Source organism: Bombina bombina, chromosome 3 (genome assembly GCF_027579735.1).
Source record: "Bombina bombina isolate aBomBom1 chromosome 3, aBomBom1.pri, whole genome shotgun sequence".
Classification (NCBI taxonomy): Eukaryota; Metazoa; Chordata; class Amphibia; order Anura; family Bombinatoridae; genus Bombina; species Bombina bombina.
In genome coordinates, this window is record NC_069501.1 from 223,862,885 (window position 1) to 223,877,307 (window position 14,423).

The 14,423-nt window shown below is 39.2% G+C and overlaps 1 protein-coding gene across 9 annotated transcripts in view; it reads left to right on the forward strand.

Moving 5' to 3' along the window:
- The window catches only part of MYO18A (myosin XVIIIA), a 527,256-nt gene that overhangs the window by 448,022 nt on the left and 64,811 nt on the right, over positions 1-14,423 (forward strand). For 7 of the 9 annotated variants that reach the window (XM_053706173.1, XM_053706166.1, XM_053706169.1 and 4 more), the window contains 3 exons: positions 5,819-5,958; positions 6,064-6,108; positions 13,715-13,837. In XM_053706173.1, the coding sequence (XP_053562148.1) occupies positions 5,819-5,958; positions 6,064-6,108; positions 13,715-13,837 (308 nt within the window). The remainder of the gene's footprint in view (positions 1-5,818; positions 5,959-6,063; positions 6,109-13,714; positions 13,838-14,423) is intronic. The other 2 variants (XM_053706175.1, XM_053706168.1) reach the window with 1 other exon arrangement.

A 14,423-nucleotide genomic window follows, 5' to 3' on the forward strand; every position in this document is an offset into this window, starting at 1 on the left:
CTAGAAGCTATTGTGCAACCCCCTCTAACATTGTGTAACTCTTTGACTGAAAGGGCCTTACAATGTAAAAAGCATATTTTAAATAAAGAAAGTGTGCCTAAGGATGAGTCTCAGTCTGAAGAGAATCAGGATATGCCATCCAATTCTCCCCAAGTGTCACAACCTTTAACGCCCACACAAGCGACGCCAAGTACTTCTAGTGCGTCTAATTCCTTTACTCTGCAGGAGATGGCTGCAGTTATGTCAACTACCTTTACAGAGGTATTGTCTAAATTACCAGTATTGCAGGGTAAACGCAGTAGGTCAGGTATTAATGTAAATACTGAATCCTCTGATTCTTTATTAGCTATTTCCGATGTTCCCTAACAGTGCTCTGAGTTGGGGATCAGGGAATTACTGCCTGAGGGTGAAATTTCTTATTCAGGGAATGTTTTACCTCAATGTAAGCAAGGAGAGAAATGGTTGACACTAAAGTCCGTGTGTAGTCAAGTAAGCCAAGCCTGGCACCGGGACTTAATGTGACACAAACACCCCCAAACAGTTGTATTACGAGCCAAAGTAGAGAGGTGTACCTGTAGCACCGAAGTGAGAAAGTCCTTGCAAAAACGGAACAACATCCGATGGCAGCGTGTCTGCCGACTTCTCTTCCTTCCGCCTCTCGCAAAACCCGGTCTGCAGTTCGATACGCGTCACCGCGTGACGTAAGAGAAGGGGGGGGGGTGTGAAAGGTCAGCGTATTCACCCGGTCCGGCAGTAGAAGAGGAGTTAGAAACCTGGGCTCAAATGCTGGTAAAAGACATTAAAATGAAGAGGTAGAGTCCCAGGTGAATATAATAAAAACAGTCCTTTATTGAAAACGTTTAAAAGGGAAATTCTTGTGAGACGCAGCTCACTCGGTCCCAACAACAGCCTTGGAGGAGGAGTAGAAAGAGCGTAGCACCACTGGTGCTACGCTCTTTCTACTCCTCCTCCAAGGCTGTTGTTGGGACCGAGTGAGCTGCGTCTCACAAGAATTTCCCTTTTAAACGTTTTCAATAAAGGACTGTTTTTATTATATTCACCTGGGACTCTACCTCTTCATTTTAATGTTTTACCTCAGACAGATTTGGATGCTATTTCATTTAAATTTAAGCTTGAACACCTCCGCCTGTTACTTAGGGAGGTTTTAGCGACTCTGGATGATTGTGACCCTATTGTGATTCCTGCAGAGAAATTGTGTAAAATGGATAAATACTTGGAAGTACCTACATACACTGATGGTTTTTCCGGTTCCTAAGAGAATTTCGGAAATTATTAGAAAGGAATGGGATAGACCAGGTATACAGTTTTCTCCCCCTCCTAATTTTAAGAAAATGTTTCCCATATCAGATACCATTTGGGACTCATGGCAAACGGTCCCTAAGGTAGAGGGAGCTATATCTACCCTAGCTAAGCATACTACTATACCCATTGAGGATAGTTGTGCTTTCAAAGACCCTATGGATAAGAAATTAGAGGGTCTACTAAAGAAATTATTTGTTAATCAGGGTTTCTTTTACAACCTACGACTTGCATTGTTCCAGTAACTGCTGCGGCAGTTTTTTGGTTTGAGGCTCTAGAAGAGTCTCTTAAGGTTGAGACTCCATTAGATGACATCTTAGATTAAGAATCTTAGAATTAAGGCTCTTAAGCTAGCTAATTCTTTTATTACTGATGCCGCTTTTCAAATTGCTAAATTAGTGGCAAAAAAATGCAGGATTTGCTAGTTTAGCACGTAGAACATTGTGGCTCAAATCTTGGCCTGCTGATGTGTCATCAAAACATAAGCTTTTAGCTATTCCCTTTAAAGGTAAGACCCTTTTTGGGCCACAATTGAAGGAAATAATTTCTGATATTACAGGAGGTAAAGGCCATGCCCTACCTCAGGATAAGTCGGTTAAAATGAGGGGTAAACAAAATAATTTTCGTTCCTTTCGAAACTTTAAAGGAGGACCCCCCGCTTCTTCTTCCTCAAAGCAGAAAGGGAATTTTACCCAATCTAAGTCAGTCTGGAAACCTAATCAGAACTGGAATAAGGGTAAACAATCCAAAAAGCCTGCTCCTGCTCCTAAGACAGCATGAAGGGGCAGCCCCCGATCTGGGACTGGATCTGGTAGGGGGCAGACTCTCTTTCTTTGCTCAGGCTTGGGCAAGAGATGTTCAGGATGCCTGGGAACTAGAAATAGTGACCCACGGTTATCAATTGGAATTCAAGGACTTTCTCCCAAGTGGGAGATTTCATCTTTCAAAGTTATCTGCAAACCAGATAAAAAGAGAGCCGTTCTTACGTTGGGTTAAAGACCTTTCTACTATGGGAGTAACTTGTCCAGTTCCAAAATTGGAACAGGGACAGGGGTTTTTACTCAAACCTATTTGTGGTTCCCAAAAAAGAGGGAACATTTAGACCCATTTTAGATCTCAAGTGTCTAAACAAATTTCTAAGAGTTCCATCATTCAATATGGAGACAATACGAACAATTTTACCAATGATCCAGGAGGGTCAATATATGACTACCGTGGATTTGAAGGATGCTTACCTTCTTATTCCTATCCACAAGGATCATCATCGGTTTCTAAGGTTTGCCTTCTTGGACAAACATTATCAGTTCGTGGCTCTACCTTTCAGGTTGGCCACAGCTCCCAGAATCTTCACAAAGGTTCTAGGGTCTCTTTTGGCGGTTCTCAGACCGCGAGGAATAGCGGTGGCACCTTATCTGGACGATATTCTGATTCAGGCGTCAACATATCATCTGACAAAATCTCACACGGACACATTGTTGTCCTTTCTGAGAACTCACGGTTGGAAGGTGAACATAGAGAAGAGTTCACTCGTTCCACAGACAAGGTTTCCTTTCTTGGGAACTCTGATAGACTCGGTAGCCATGAAAATATTTCTGACGGACGTCAGAAATTCAAAGATTCTAAATACTTGCCGAGCACTTCAGTCCATTCCTCGCCCATCAGTGGCTCAGTGTATGGAAGTAATTGGATTAATGGTAGCGGCAATGGACATTGTTCCATTTGCTCGCTTTCATCTCAGACCACTGCAACTGTGCATGCTCGGACAGTGGAATGGGGATTATGCAGATTTATCTCCTCAGATAAATCTGGATCAAGAGACCAGAAACTCTCTTCTTTGGTGGTTGTCCCTGGACCATCTGTCCCATGGGACTTGTTTCCGCAGACCCTCGTGGGTGATAGCGACAATAGATGCCAGCCTTCTGGGCTGGGGTGCAGTTTGGAACTCCTTGAAGGCTCAGGGTGTTTGGACTCAAGTGGAGTCTCTTCTTCCAATCAATATTCTGGAATTGAGAGCAATATTCAATGCGCTCCAGGCGTGGCCTCAGTTGGCTTTGGCCAAATTCATCAGATTCCAGTCGGACAACATCACGACTGTGGCATATGTCAATCATCAGGGGGGAACAAGGAGTTCCTTAGCGATGATAGAGGTATCCAAGATAATCAGTTGGGCGGAGGCCCACTCTTGTCATCTGTCAGTGATCTACATCCCAGGAGTAGAGAACTTTTCATCCGGGGGAGTGGGAACTTCACCCGGAGGTATTTGCCTAATTGATTCTCAGATGGGACAGACCGGAATTGGATTTGATGGCATCCCGACAGAATGCCAAGCTTTCAAGATACGGATCCCGGACAAGGGATCCTCAGGCCGAACTGATAGATGCCTTGGCAGTGCCTTGGTTGTTCAGCCTAGCTTATGTGTTTCCACCGTTTCCTCTCCTCCCACGTGTGATTGCTCAAATCAAACAGGAGAGAGCTTCAGTGATCCTGATAGCGCCTGCATGGCCACGCAGGACTTGGTATGCGGATCTAGTGGACATGTCCTCTCTGCCATCGTGGAAACTTCCATTGAGACAGGACCTTCTCATTCAAGGTCCTTTCCAACATCCAAATCTAATTTCTCTGCAGCTGACTGCATGGAGATTGAACGCTTGATTTTATCGAAGCGAGGATTCTCTGATTCAATACTTTGAGTCAATACTGAGTCAATACTTTGATACAGGCTAGAAAGCCTGTCACTAGAAAAATCTATCATAAGATATGGCGTAAATATCTTTAGTGGTGTGAATCCAAGGGTTACTCATGGAGTAAAGTTAGGATTCCTTGGATTCTGTCTTTTCTCCAAGAAGGATTGGAGAAAGGGTTATCAGTGAGTTCCTTAAAGGGACAAATTTCAGCTTTGTCAATTCTGTTTCACAAACGTTTGGCAAATTTACCAGATGTTCAGTCTTTTTGTCAGGCTCTAACTAGAATTAAGCCTGTATTTAGACCTATTACTCCTCCCTGGAGTTTGAATTTAGTTCTTAGTGTTTTGCAAGGAGTTCCGTTTGAACCTATGCATTCCATAGATATTAAACTGTTATCTTGGAAAGTTCTGTTTTTGGTTGCTATTTCTTCTGCTCGAAGAGTTTCTGAGCTTTCAGCGTTAGTGTGATTCGCCTTATGTCATATTTAATTCTGATAAGGTGGTTTTACGTACCAAACCTGGTTTTCTTCCTAAGGTTGTTTTGAATAAGAATATTAATCAGGAAATTTTTGTTCCTTCCTTGTGTCCTAATCCTTCTTTTAAGAAGGAGCGTCTGTTACATAACTTGGACGTGGTCCGTGCCTTAAAGTTTTACTTACAAGCAACTAAGGATTTCCGTCAATCATCTTCATTATTCATTGTTTATTCTGGAAAGCGTAGGGGTCAGAAAGCTACGGCTACCTCTTTCTTTTTGGCTGAGAAGTATCATCCGCCTGGCATATGAGACTGCTGGACAGCAGCCTCCTGAAAGAATTACGGCTCATTCTACTAGGGCTGTGGCTTCTGTTGAACAGATTTGGAAGGCTGCAACTTGGTTGTCCCTTCACACTTTTTCCAAATTTTACAAATTTGATACTCTTGCTTCTTCTGTGGCTATCTTTGGGAGAAAGGTTCTTCAAGCAGTGGTACCTTCCGTTTAGGTTCCTGTCTTGTCCCTCCCTTTAATCTGTGTCCTATTGCTTTGGTATTGGTTTCCCACAAGTAAGGATGAAATCTGTGGACTCGTCATATCTTTGTAAAAGAAAACTAAATTTATGCTTACCTGATAAATTACTTTCTTTTACGATATGACGAGTCCACGGCCTACCCTGTTCTTTTTAAGACAGTTTTTCTTTATATTTTTTTGTTAAGTTCAGTCACCTCTGCACCTTTTTAGCCTTTCCTTTTCTCTTCCTATAACCTTTCGGCCGAATGACTGGAGGTGGAGGGGAAGGGAGGGGCTATATATATAGCTCTGCTGTGGTGCTCTTTGCCACTTCCTGTTAGCAGGAGGTTATTATCCCACAAGTAAGGATGAAATCTGTGGACCCGTCATATGGTAAAAGAAAGTAATTTATCAGGTAAGCATAAATTTAGTTTTTTTTTAAATATATTTAATGGTCTACATCCATCAGCTACTTCAGTAACAAGTAGGATGTATTTGTGCAAATCTAAACCTTTAGGTGTCTCATCATCCTGAATTATTGACTAAAATGTTAAAAGGACAGTCTCCACTGTCACAAATACCACAAACATGATCCTAACATATTTACCATTACCTCTGTTGAACAAATTGAGACACTCATTTTAACATTCCATAATGTAGCTATTTGTTTTTTTACCATGCAGGTTATGGTGGCCACTACAAATACAGGATGATGATAATAAATACCTATTAAATACATAGTATTATACTGAACCGTTCTTTCTTATTTTCCTATGGCCTCCTCCAATCTTATAGCTGTGCAAGACATTGAAATATTTTTTTTTTCACAGGAGATGGATCTGGAGAGCTTGGAAGCTGCTAACCAAAGTTTACAGTCAGACCTGAAACTGGCCTTCAAGCGTATCGGGGACCTGCAAGCTGCCATTGAGGATGAAATGGAGAGTGATGACAATGAGGACCTCATTAACAGGTGGGCTCTTTGCATGAGTGCTAAAGTCTCATTCATTATCTCCATCTTTCAGCTTTTATTTATTCCCATGTTTTCTCATGCTTTGTTTTATCTCCATATTTTCAGTCTGCAAGACATGGTGACCAAGTATAACAAACGAAAGAATAAAAAGTGAGGAACCAGTGTACCCTCATGTTGATTTGTCTTCTTTCCCTGAGCATGCCCAAAGCAATCCCCCCCCCATAATAGTACAATTTGTGCAGAACCTACAGCTGCCTACCTAACCGCATGGCCCCTGTTTAATTCATAGAAATGCATGTCCATTTAACCGGTTTGTATTACTAGCAACCATACAAGGATAAAAATGTATTGATATTCAGATTATTTAACATGATCATTTATTTGCAACTTTGAGACTGTTCCATTCACATGATTATGTTCTTGAGCAACTGAAAAGCTTTTCATTAGTGTTTCAGTTTTGACTAGACTGTCCCTTTAAGAAAGGCCCATCAGATATTATTTATATTATAAAAAAACTCTGTTATGGACTAATGTAATCCTTCTGTTTGTAACAGGGGGTGTCAACTCGCCATTATTCACATTAGTTACTAAGAAATTTGAAGTATGATTATGGTGCGTTTAAACTGACTGTTGAACAAAACTGCAATGTGCATTGCCCAGAAAATCCTGTTTTACTCTAATTGATAAAATGATGGGATTAATTGTATACTTTAGACAAAAAATTCAAAAAGACACTGACAAGACACTGTCATTTGTCAATTTTTTGCCTCTTAAATGGTTCCAAATTACTTTTTATTCTACCTGCATTGTGTTAAATTACTTCTTAGGTTTATTCTTGCAATAGAAATAGCTGATTTTGTAATTGAAACTACAACCCATAGTGACATTTTCATTACTTAAAGGGACAGTCTACACCAGAATTTTTATTGTTTAAAAAGATAGACAATCCCTTTATTACCCATTCCCTAGTTTTGCATAACCAAGACAGTTATATAAATACACTTTTTACCTCTGTGATTATCTTGTATCTAACCCTTTGCAAACTGCCCCCTTATTCAGTTCTTTTGACAGACATCCATTTTAGACTATCAGAGCTGGTCACTGGAACTCCACGTGTGTAAGCACAGTGTTATCTATATGACACACATGAACTAACACCCTCTAGTGGTAAAAAAATGTCAAAATGCCCTGAGAGAAGAGGCGGCCTTCATGGGCTGAGAAATTTGAATATGAACCTCCTAGCTTTAGCTTTCAACTAAGAATACCAAGAGAACAAAGCAAAATTGGTGATAAAAGTAAATTGGAAAATTGTTTAAAATTACATTCTCTATCTGAATCATAAAAGTTTATTTTGGACTAGACTGTCCCTTTTAAGTGTTGTGTGTTGTGTGTTATGTATATATAGAGAGAAATGAGATAAAAGCTCCTGCTGGGTCAGCCAATTTGAATGGGAGTATTCTTGAGAACAATGGGTTGTGTTTTCAATTAGAAAAATAGCTATATCAAAACCAAAAATAAACTTAAATGAGCAATTCCTTATACATTGTAATATGGTGCAGTTGGTATAGCAACATTTCACAGTAGTGGCTCATTAAACACCAATGTTAAATGCTGCATCCAAATGCTGAGCAACCTGTTTTGGTGCACCTTTGTATAGACATTCCCAAACAGCTGATTAGTATTCCTGAATGTGCTAAATAATGAAAAATAGTTTTTGCTGCTATGAAAATAGGAATCTTCAGGTTTTTTTTTAATTTTGCACCATGCAGTTAAAGGGTTAGACAGGCATTTTAATAGTTCAATAATTATTTCTTGTGTCCTTTAATATTCCGTGCTCTAGATATCTAGTTTTTTACTTTCTGGAAGAGAAGAGGTTAAGTCAGTAAGCGGGAGCTGCACTGTGCCCTTGTCTCTAGACAGTAAAAAGCCCTAATGCTGGTGGATAAATCTCTCATTCTAGCTAATGTCACGTACCTGTTTCCAGACATGCTTTCAATTTGAGCAAAGTTTCTCCCGCACTCCCGTGAGACCCCAGTGCTGTCTCAATTGTGGCGGTAAAGGGGGAGGGAGAGGAGTACAGAGCTGATGAAGAAGGAAAGACAGGAAGGCAGTGTTATATGTGAATGAGGGAGAGGATATTGGTGTTTATACCATTATCCATCCAAACAGCAAAAATGTATTTTGCTTTAGTCTCAGCACAGCTACAGTTGCCGTTCCCTGCACATGTAATTAGAACAGGAGGTCACCCTGTATCCAGCCAGAGGGACAATAGAATGCTTTAACCCCATAAATGTCAGACGGGGAGCACCACAACATTCTTTACAAAGGGGAAAAGCATGCAGGGAAAGCATAAAACTGCTCAATGGTGCATGGAATCATATCAGAGCGATGATGGTTATAGAGAGAGACTGGCAAATGTATTAATGTGCTGAGATTAGGTGGTGGCAATTGTAAAACAGAGATACACATGCCAAGCATATGTGTAAGATTTGTAGTCTTTATTTTTATTTTTTTCATAAAGGCACATGAAGCCCAACATTTGTATTTCATAATTTGGATAGAACATGCAAATGTAAAGACATTTCCTGACAGTTTCTATTGCCAAATGTGTTTCATTCTCTTGGTATCCTTTGTTTTGAAGGAGCAGCAATGCACTACTGGGAGCTAGCTGAATACATCATGTGAGACAGTAACACAAGGCATATATATTCAGCCACCAATCGGCATAAAACTCCAAACAGTGCATTGCTGCCCCCTGAACCAACCGTTGGCATGCTTTTGGAAACGGTTGCCACGAAAACAAAGCATATTTGATGATAGAAATTTACTGGAAAGATGTTTTAATCTGCATGATCAAGAAACCTCAGTATTACTACTAGGGTCTTACACTCAACTATATAAATAATTATAATTCCGTAGTAATAACTGATGTATTGTTGATGGGTTCAGTACAACAAACCAATTATAGCAGGGCAAGAAAATTGGTTCAAATTCAAGAATTTTGTTTAATTTTTAAAGCAGTTATACTGTTCTGCAGATTTAATGTGCTCAAAAAGTGATAGTCGTCAGTGATATTTGCATTTAGTTTTTAGTAAATTCTAAAGTGGTGGTGCGCTACTAGAGGGAGCGAGCAGATATGGCTGCCATGCTGTCAACTAGTGTCTCATCTCTCAAATAGGAGAGAAGGTTAACTGCATCCGCTTTGATCAACAGTGCTAAATGAAGGAAAAGATGTCCCTGAGATTCCGGTGATAAGCATTGATAGGTCATTCTTCTGTAGAGCCCTGTAGGATTGCTGTTAGATTACGTGTAAAGTATTTGGTATATATGTTGTTTTTTTTCTGGTTGAGGCTCTCAGGAAATGTAAATGCCTCGGACACTAATTTAGCACACTCAGGGGAGCTAGGAAGCCAAGTTTAGAGTGAGATTCATGTGCAGCTCAGAAGATACTTTCTACCGAGAAGTTGGTGGTAAGGTATGTGATGCAGCCACAATTTCGGTTGAACTTTTTTCAAAAGTTCAAAAGTTTTAAATATGTCACTTCAGGCTGTCTAGGTTATCATGAAAGATTTGTTGCAATTAGTTTAGAAAAGAGAAATTATTTTTATTTATTTTTATTTTTTGAGGCTCATATATCAGTTTGATTGGGTGTCAGGGAAAACTTCTAATTTTGGAGATAAAGCACATACTGTATGTGTAATGTGTGTCCCAAGCATAAAAGTAGTGTTAGGCCAATGTGTACTATGAAATTCACCCACGAAGTACCAATATAGGGGGCAGACAATCAAATAAACAATAATGCTGTAATATTAATAAAAACAAATCATTACAGGATCAAAAAAAAGTAAAGACAGCAATCGAAATCAGTGATGCAAATGTTTGTGGTACATCTATTGTCGGTTCCCCATCTGAAGTGTAGCACAATTCTTGAACAGCGTCTAGAACAGAAAAAACATATTGCAATATTATCAGCTGCAAACATGATGGTAAAGATTAAAGAAATTCATTCACAATATGTGAAACACCGGCAAGGTGTTGGATCAGCCAGGTTGGACCCTGAGAGTCTACCTGCAAGACTCCCCAAGGCCGTGGCCGGACTTTTGGCCGACGGACACTTGGCCGACGGACACTTGGCCGACGGACACTTGGCCGACGGACATTTGGCCGACGGACATTTGGCCGAAACACAAGTGGCTGTCAGATAACAGTCCGGCACAAGATAGATAGATTTGATAGATAGATAGATACATAGATTAGATAGATAGATCAATAGATGCAATAGATACATTTGATAGATACGATAGATAGATAGATTTGATAGATAAATAGATAGATTTGATAGATAGATAGTTTCCCAGACAGAGAATTACAAAACGTGCGGCCTAGGACCCATGGTAAGGTTCCCAGAGGCAGTTGCGGCGCCCGAGGCTGTGATTAGAACAGAGCACTCTGGTAACGCATCTGCCCTCGGCCGAAATCGGAACATTCTTTAGCTTTCTGTCTGTCAGCCAAATGTCTGTCGGCCAAATGTCCGTCTGCCAAATGTCCTTCTGCCAAAAGTCTTTCTGCATTTTGTCAGAGCACCCCCCAAGGCTAGGTGCTCCCGTCAAATGGATGTCTCTACTGGGGCTCACAGGCTCCACCGAACTCCACAGGGGCTCATAGTGGTGTGGGCGTAGATCACAAGTTCTCCCATTAAAGGTTTGCAGGTCACATCCGTAGTAAACAGCTTTATTGTGATTATTTAAGCGAAGTAGCAAGAAGTCGATATAAAGTTGCACCTCTGTAAAACACTATGCACTGTGTAACTGCGCCAGGTAAAATAAGTTTCTCCCAGGTTAGCCATCTCTACTGGCGGGAGAGACACATGCCCCCCTCACCACTTGGGGACATAGCCCCAACGGGAAGCAGTTACACAGTGCATAGTTTTTTACGGAGGTGAAACTTGACTTAATTATTGGTGTGCACTGGGTCCCTTTCTGTGATTGATTTAAGTAGTCAGTCAATATGGCTGCCTCTCAGAAGCCACCAACTCCCATCTATTTTGGGGGAAATTGAATTCTTCAGATTTGTCCTTGAAAATAAGAAAAAGATGGAGTGTTTTTATTTAAAGAAAAAAAAATAGAACCCTTATGCTTTTAAGAACCAAAACCCAGGATACAAATTAGTACATTGTTTTAAAGTGAAAGTTACAGCTGAATGTTGTCTCTTTTCATTCTTCTGGGCTGGCACTGTAAAAACAAGCCAGGCTCTCTGACAGGTAGCAATTCATTATAATAAGTGGACTGCCCGTGATAAATTATGCATAACTTCCATGTCCTCTAAGTAGAAGCTGGGTTGTTTTTTTTTTTATTTATTTAAACTGGAATGAAAAAGAAATGTGTGTTGCTTTGCATATGTTATAATTTTACGCACTGATTGATGAGGGATAATTCTTATAGTTGTGTTGGTGAAAAGAAACACCTCCTCAAGTCTGATCATCTGCAAAATCTTCTAGCAGTAAATGGGTTAAACGTCTTATTTATTTTGTACCCACAATTTGAAAATAACAACCAACATTTAAGAAACAAAAACGATCAACCTCTTTACGATACTATTGGTGACTTTTTATGTTCCTAAAATGGACTCAACCTTGGTGTGAAAATCTCTTTAAGAAAGTCTTTTTTTTTTTTTTTTTATGATTTTATTTTTTTAAGATGCTCTTGTCTTTCTTCGCCCCCCCCCACCCCGCTTTTAACGTGTCTGGAAAGCAATCTCCCTGATGAATAGTACCAGCTGCCGGTGTGAGGATGAATTGGCTGATGACACATTTCCGTGACAGCCGCCTTTTAATACACTCACGGCTGCAAATTAGTTTTCTTTACAGAGCATCACTAAATATTATGTAACGCTGCCTTGGCTGAAATATTCGCTCTCGCTCGCAGCCTATCCTGCCGCCCAGCCTTCTGCTCTAGTCATCTCCAATACGGACGCCAGGCCAGAAATGCTGAAATATTTATTGATTTTAAATTATTGTAACAGACGAGTCGGCTTAAATTACCCGTGATGCTTTCAGGTTTGCAAGCAGCTGCCTCAGTGAGTCTGTCTTCACAGCAATTGGCATTCCCATTTGATCCTAGACATTTACCAGGCTGTCATAATGTCACAAGTAGATTTTAAAAGAAACAATTCACTGTGGGAGATAGCTTAACAAAACATAATTGGGCTGTTTGTTATAAGCAAGCTGAAGATTTAGATACTCCTGTTATTTTTTGTTTTAATTCATGTTTGCAATCTTAGTGCATCACCTTTATAACTGTGCTGCTTTAAACATTATAACATTTGCAATGGTAGCCCAAGATTGTGCACAGTGCATATTCACCGGTTATTGTCTGTGTTCTCTGAGATCAACACTGGGAGTTTGTAAAAGGTGCTCTTCTCAAGGGAGTGTTTGAAGATAATGATTTTTTTTTTAATAGTGATATACTGCTATATTTTATTAAAATTATTCAGGAACCATGTAGCCCCAATTTCTTGTGTTTTATGTCCCTCGCTACAGTTAATGGTTAGCTCATGCTGATATCGGAATATAAACCAAATTTCTGGATTCAGATAGGGCATGCAATTTTAAGCAACTTTCCAATTTACTTTAATCATCAAATTTGCTTTGTTCTCTTGATATTCTTTGTTGAAAGCTAGATCTAGGTAGGCTCATATGCTAATTTCTAAGCCCTTGAAGGCCACCTCTATCTCTGTGCATTTGGAGAGTTTTGACATCTAGACAGCGCTTGTTCATGTGTGCCATATAGATAACACCGTGCTCACTCCCGTGGAGTTATTTGAGTTTTGATTGGCTAAAATGCTAGTCTGTCAAAAGAACTGAGATAAGGGGGCAGTCTGCAGAGACTTACATACAAGGTAATTACAGAGGTAAAAAAGTGTATTAATATAAGTGTATGCAAAACTGGGGAATGGATAATAAAGGGATTATCTATCTTTTTAAGGAATACAAATTCTGGAGGAGACTGTGCCTTTAAGAGTACCCTACAAATATTTACATATTTTGACAACCTTTATAATAACTTTCTATTCCAGTTATATACTATTTAAAAAAGATTTCCATACATACAGGCACAAATTTATACATTTTTGACACTGTAAAAAAACAAATGCAGCATGGTTGCCCAAAGCTTTAACAGATACGTAACCAAGGTTTTTTTTGTTTTGTGTTTTGTTTTTTTTAATAAAGGAAAGTGTCATCACAGATACTTTAATACACAGCTCTGTAAAAATAAATGTTTTGAATCCTGTCCCCTTAAACTGGATCTACATTAATAATGTAAAACCATACTATTAGATAATATTATTTTTAAGAATTCCCATTCGTATATTAGAACTGCCAATATAAACATCTAAGAAGGGAAAAAGGGGGTTATGTTCATCTCTGCTTGGTTAATATATCAGACAGAGCATAGAAAAGGAAAATATACACTAAAATAATTTAATTGACCATTATGTCACATGCTTTTGTAACAATGCATGCTAATTGATTTAAAGCTGAAGCAGTGATGACGACTCTAATTCTGTTTTGCTCCCCATTTAATAAAACCATCTTTAACCTACATTTGTTTTTTTATCTAATCCCGTGTTAAATTCCATGGTTGAAAGACAAAAATACTGACTAACCCACTTATAGGCTCTTGCACGTTTTTCAGCTAAGTATTCCTGTTATAGCAATTATTATTTGTCAGTTGTAACTTACCTTAATTCTTGACAGTGATGGAGACTCTGATGCAGATTCTGAGCTTGAAGATAGGGTGGATGGAGTGAAATCCTGGCTTTCTAGAAACAAGAGTTCCTCTAAAGCCTTTTCAGATGATGGCAGTTTAAAGAGCTCAAGGTCAGTATAGAAAAAATGTAAATGCTATCAATATAGTTCACTATGATGGCACCGAATCCACATTATACTACATTCTTGTGTTTAAATGAACAACACAAATTAGCCAAGTGTTCTTTAGCATCCCCGGAGTTGATTTTTGAGTACATAAATACTGTAGACTAAAATTGACCTTGATATTGTGTAAACCGTAGTTATTTATATACACAGACACACATTTTATATAAAGCAATAAGCTACATATCATTTTGAAATGTAACATGTTTCAATGCGGTGCTGACTTTAAATTGCTTTAAATTATTTTCTTTGTCGTAAACCATTTTATTGACAATTTCACATCTCCAGCATTATAGTAATTCAGTATACAAGGTAGTTACCCCAGAGAACTGCAACTGTAGTATTGCCTTATATGTGTTAAGCTAACCGGAATGATCTAGAAATACATCTTTACAGAATACATTTTACTTTAATTATCTGTGTCTCTCTTTTGAGGGTTCATTCTCAAATTTTGTGCGTCATTAACCAGAAAACCAATCAGAATTTATAACAGAGGAAAGCTCTCCAGACAGCTGTTTTTAAAGTAATTAGC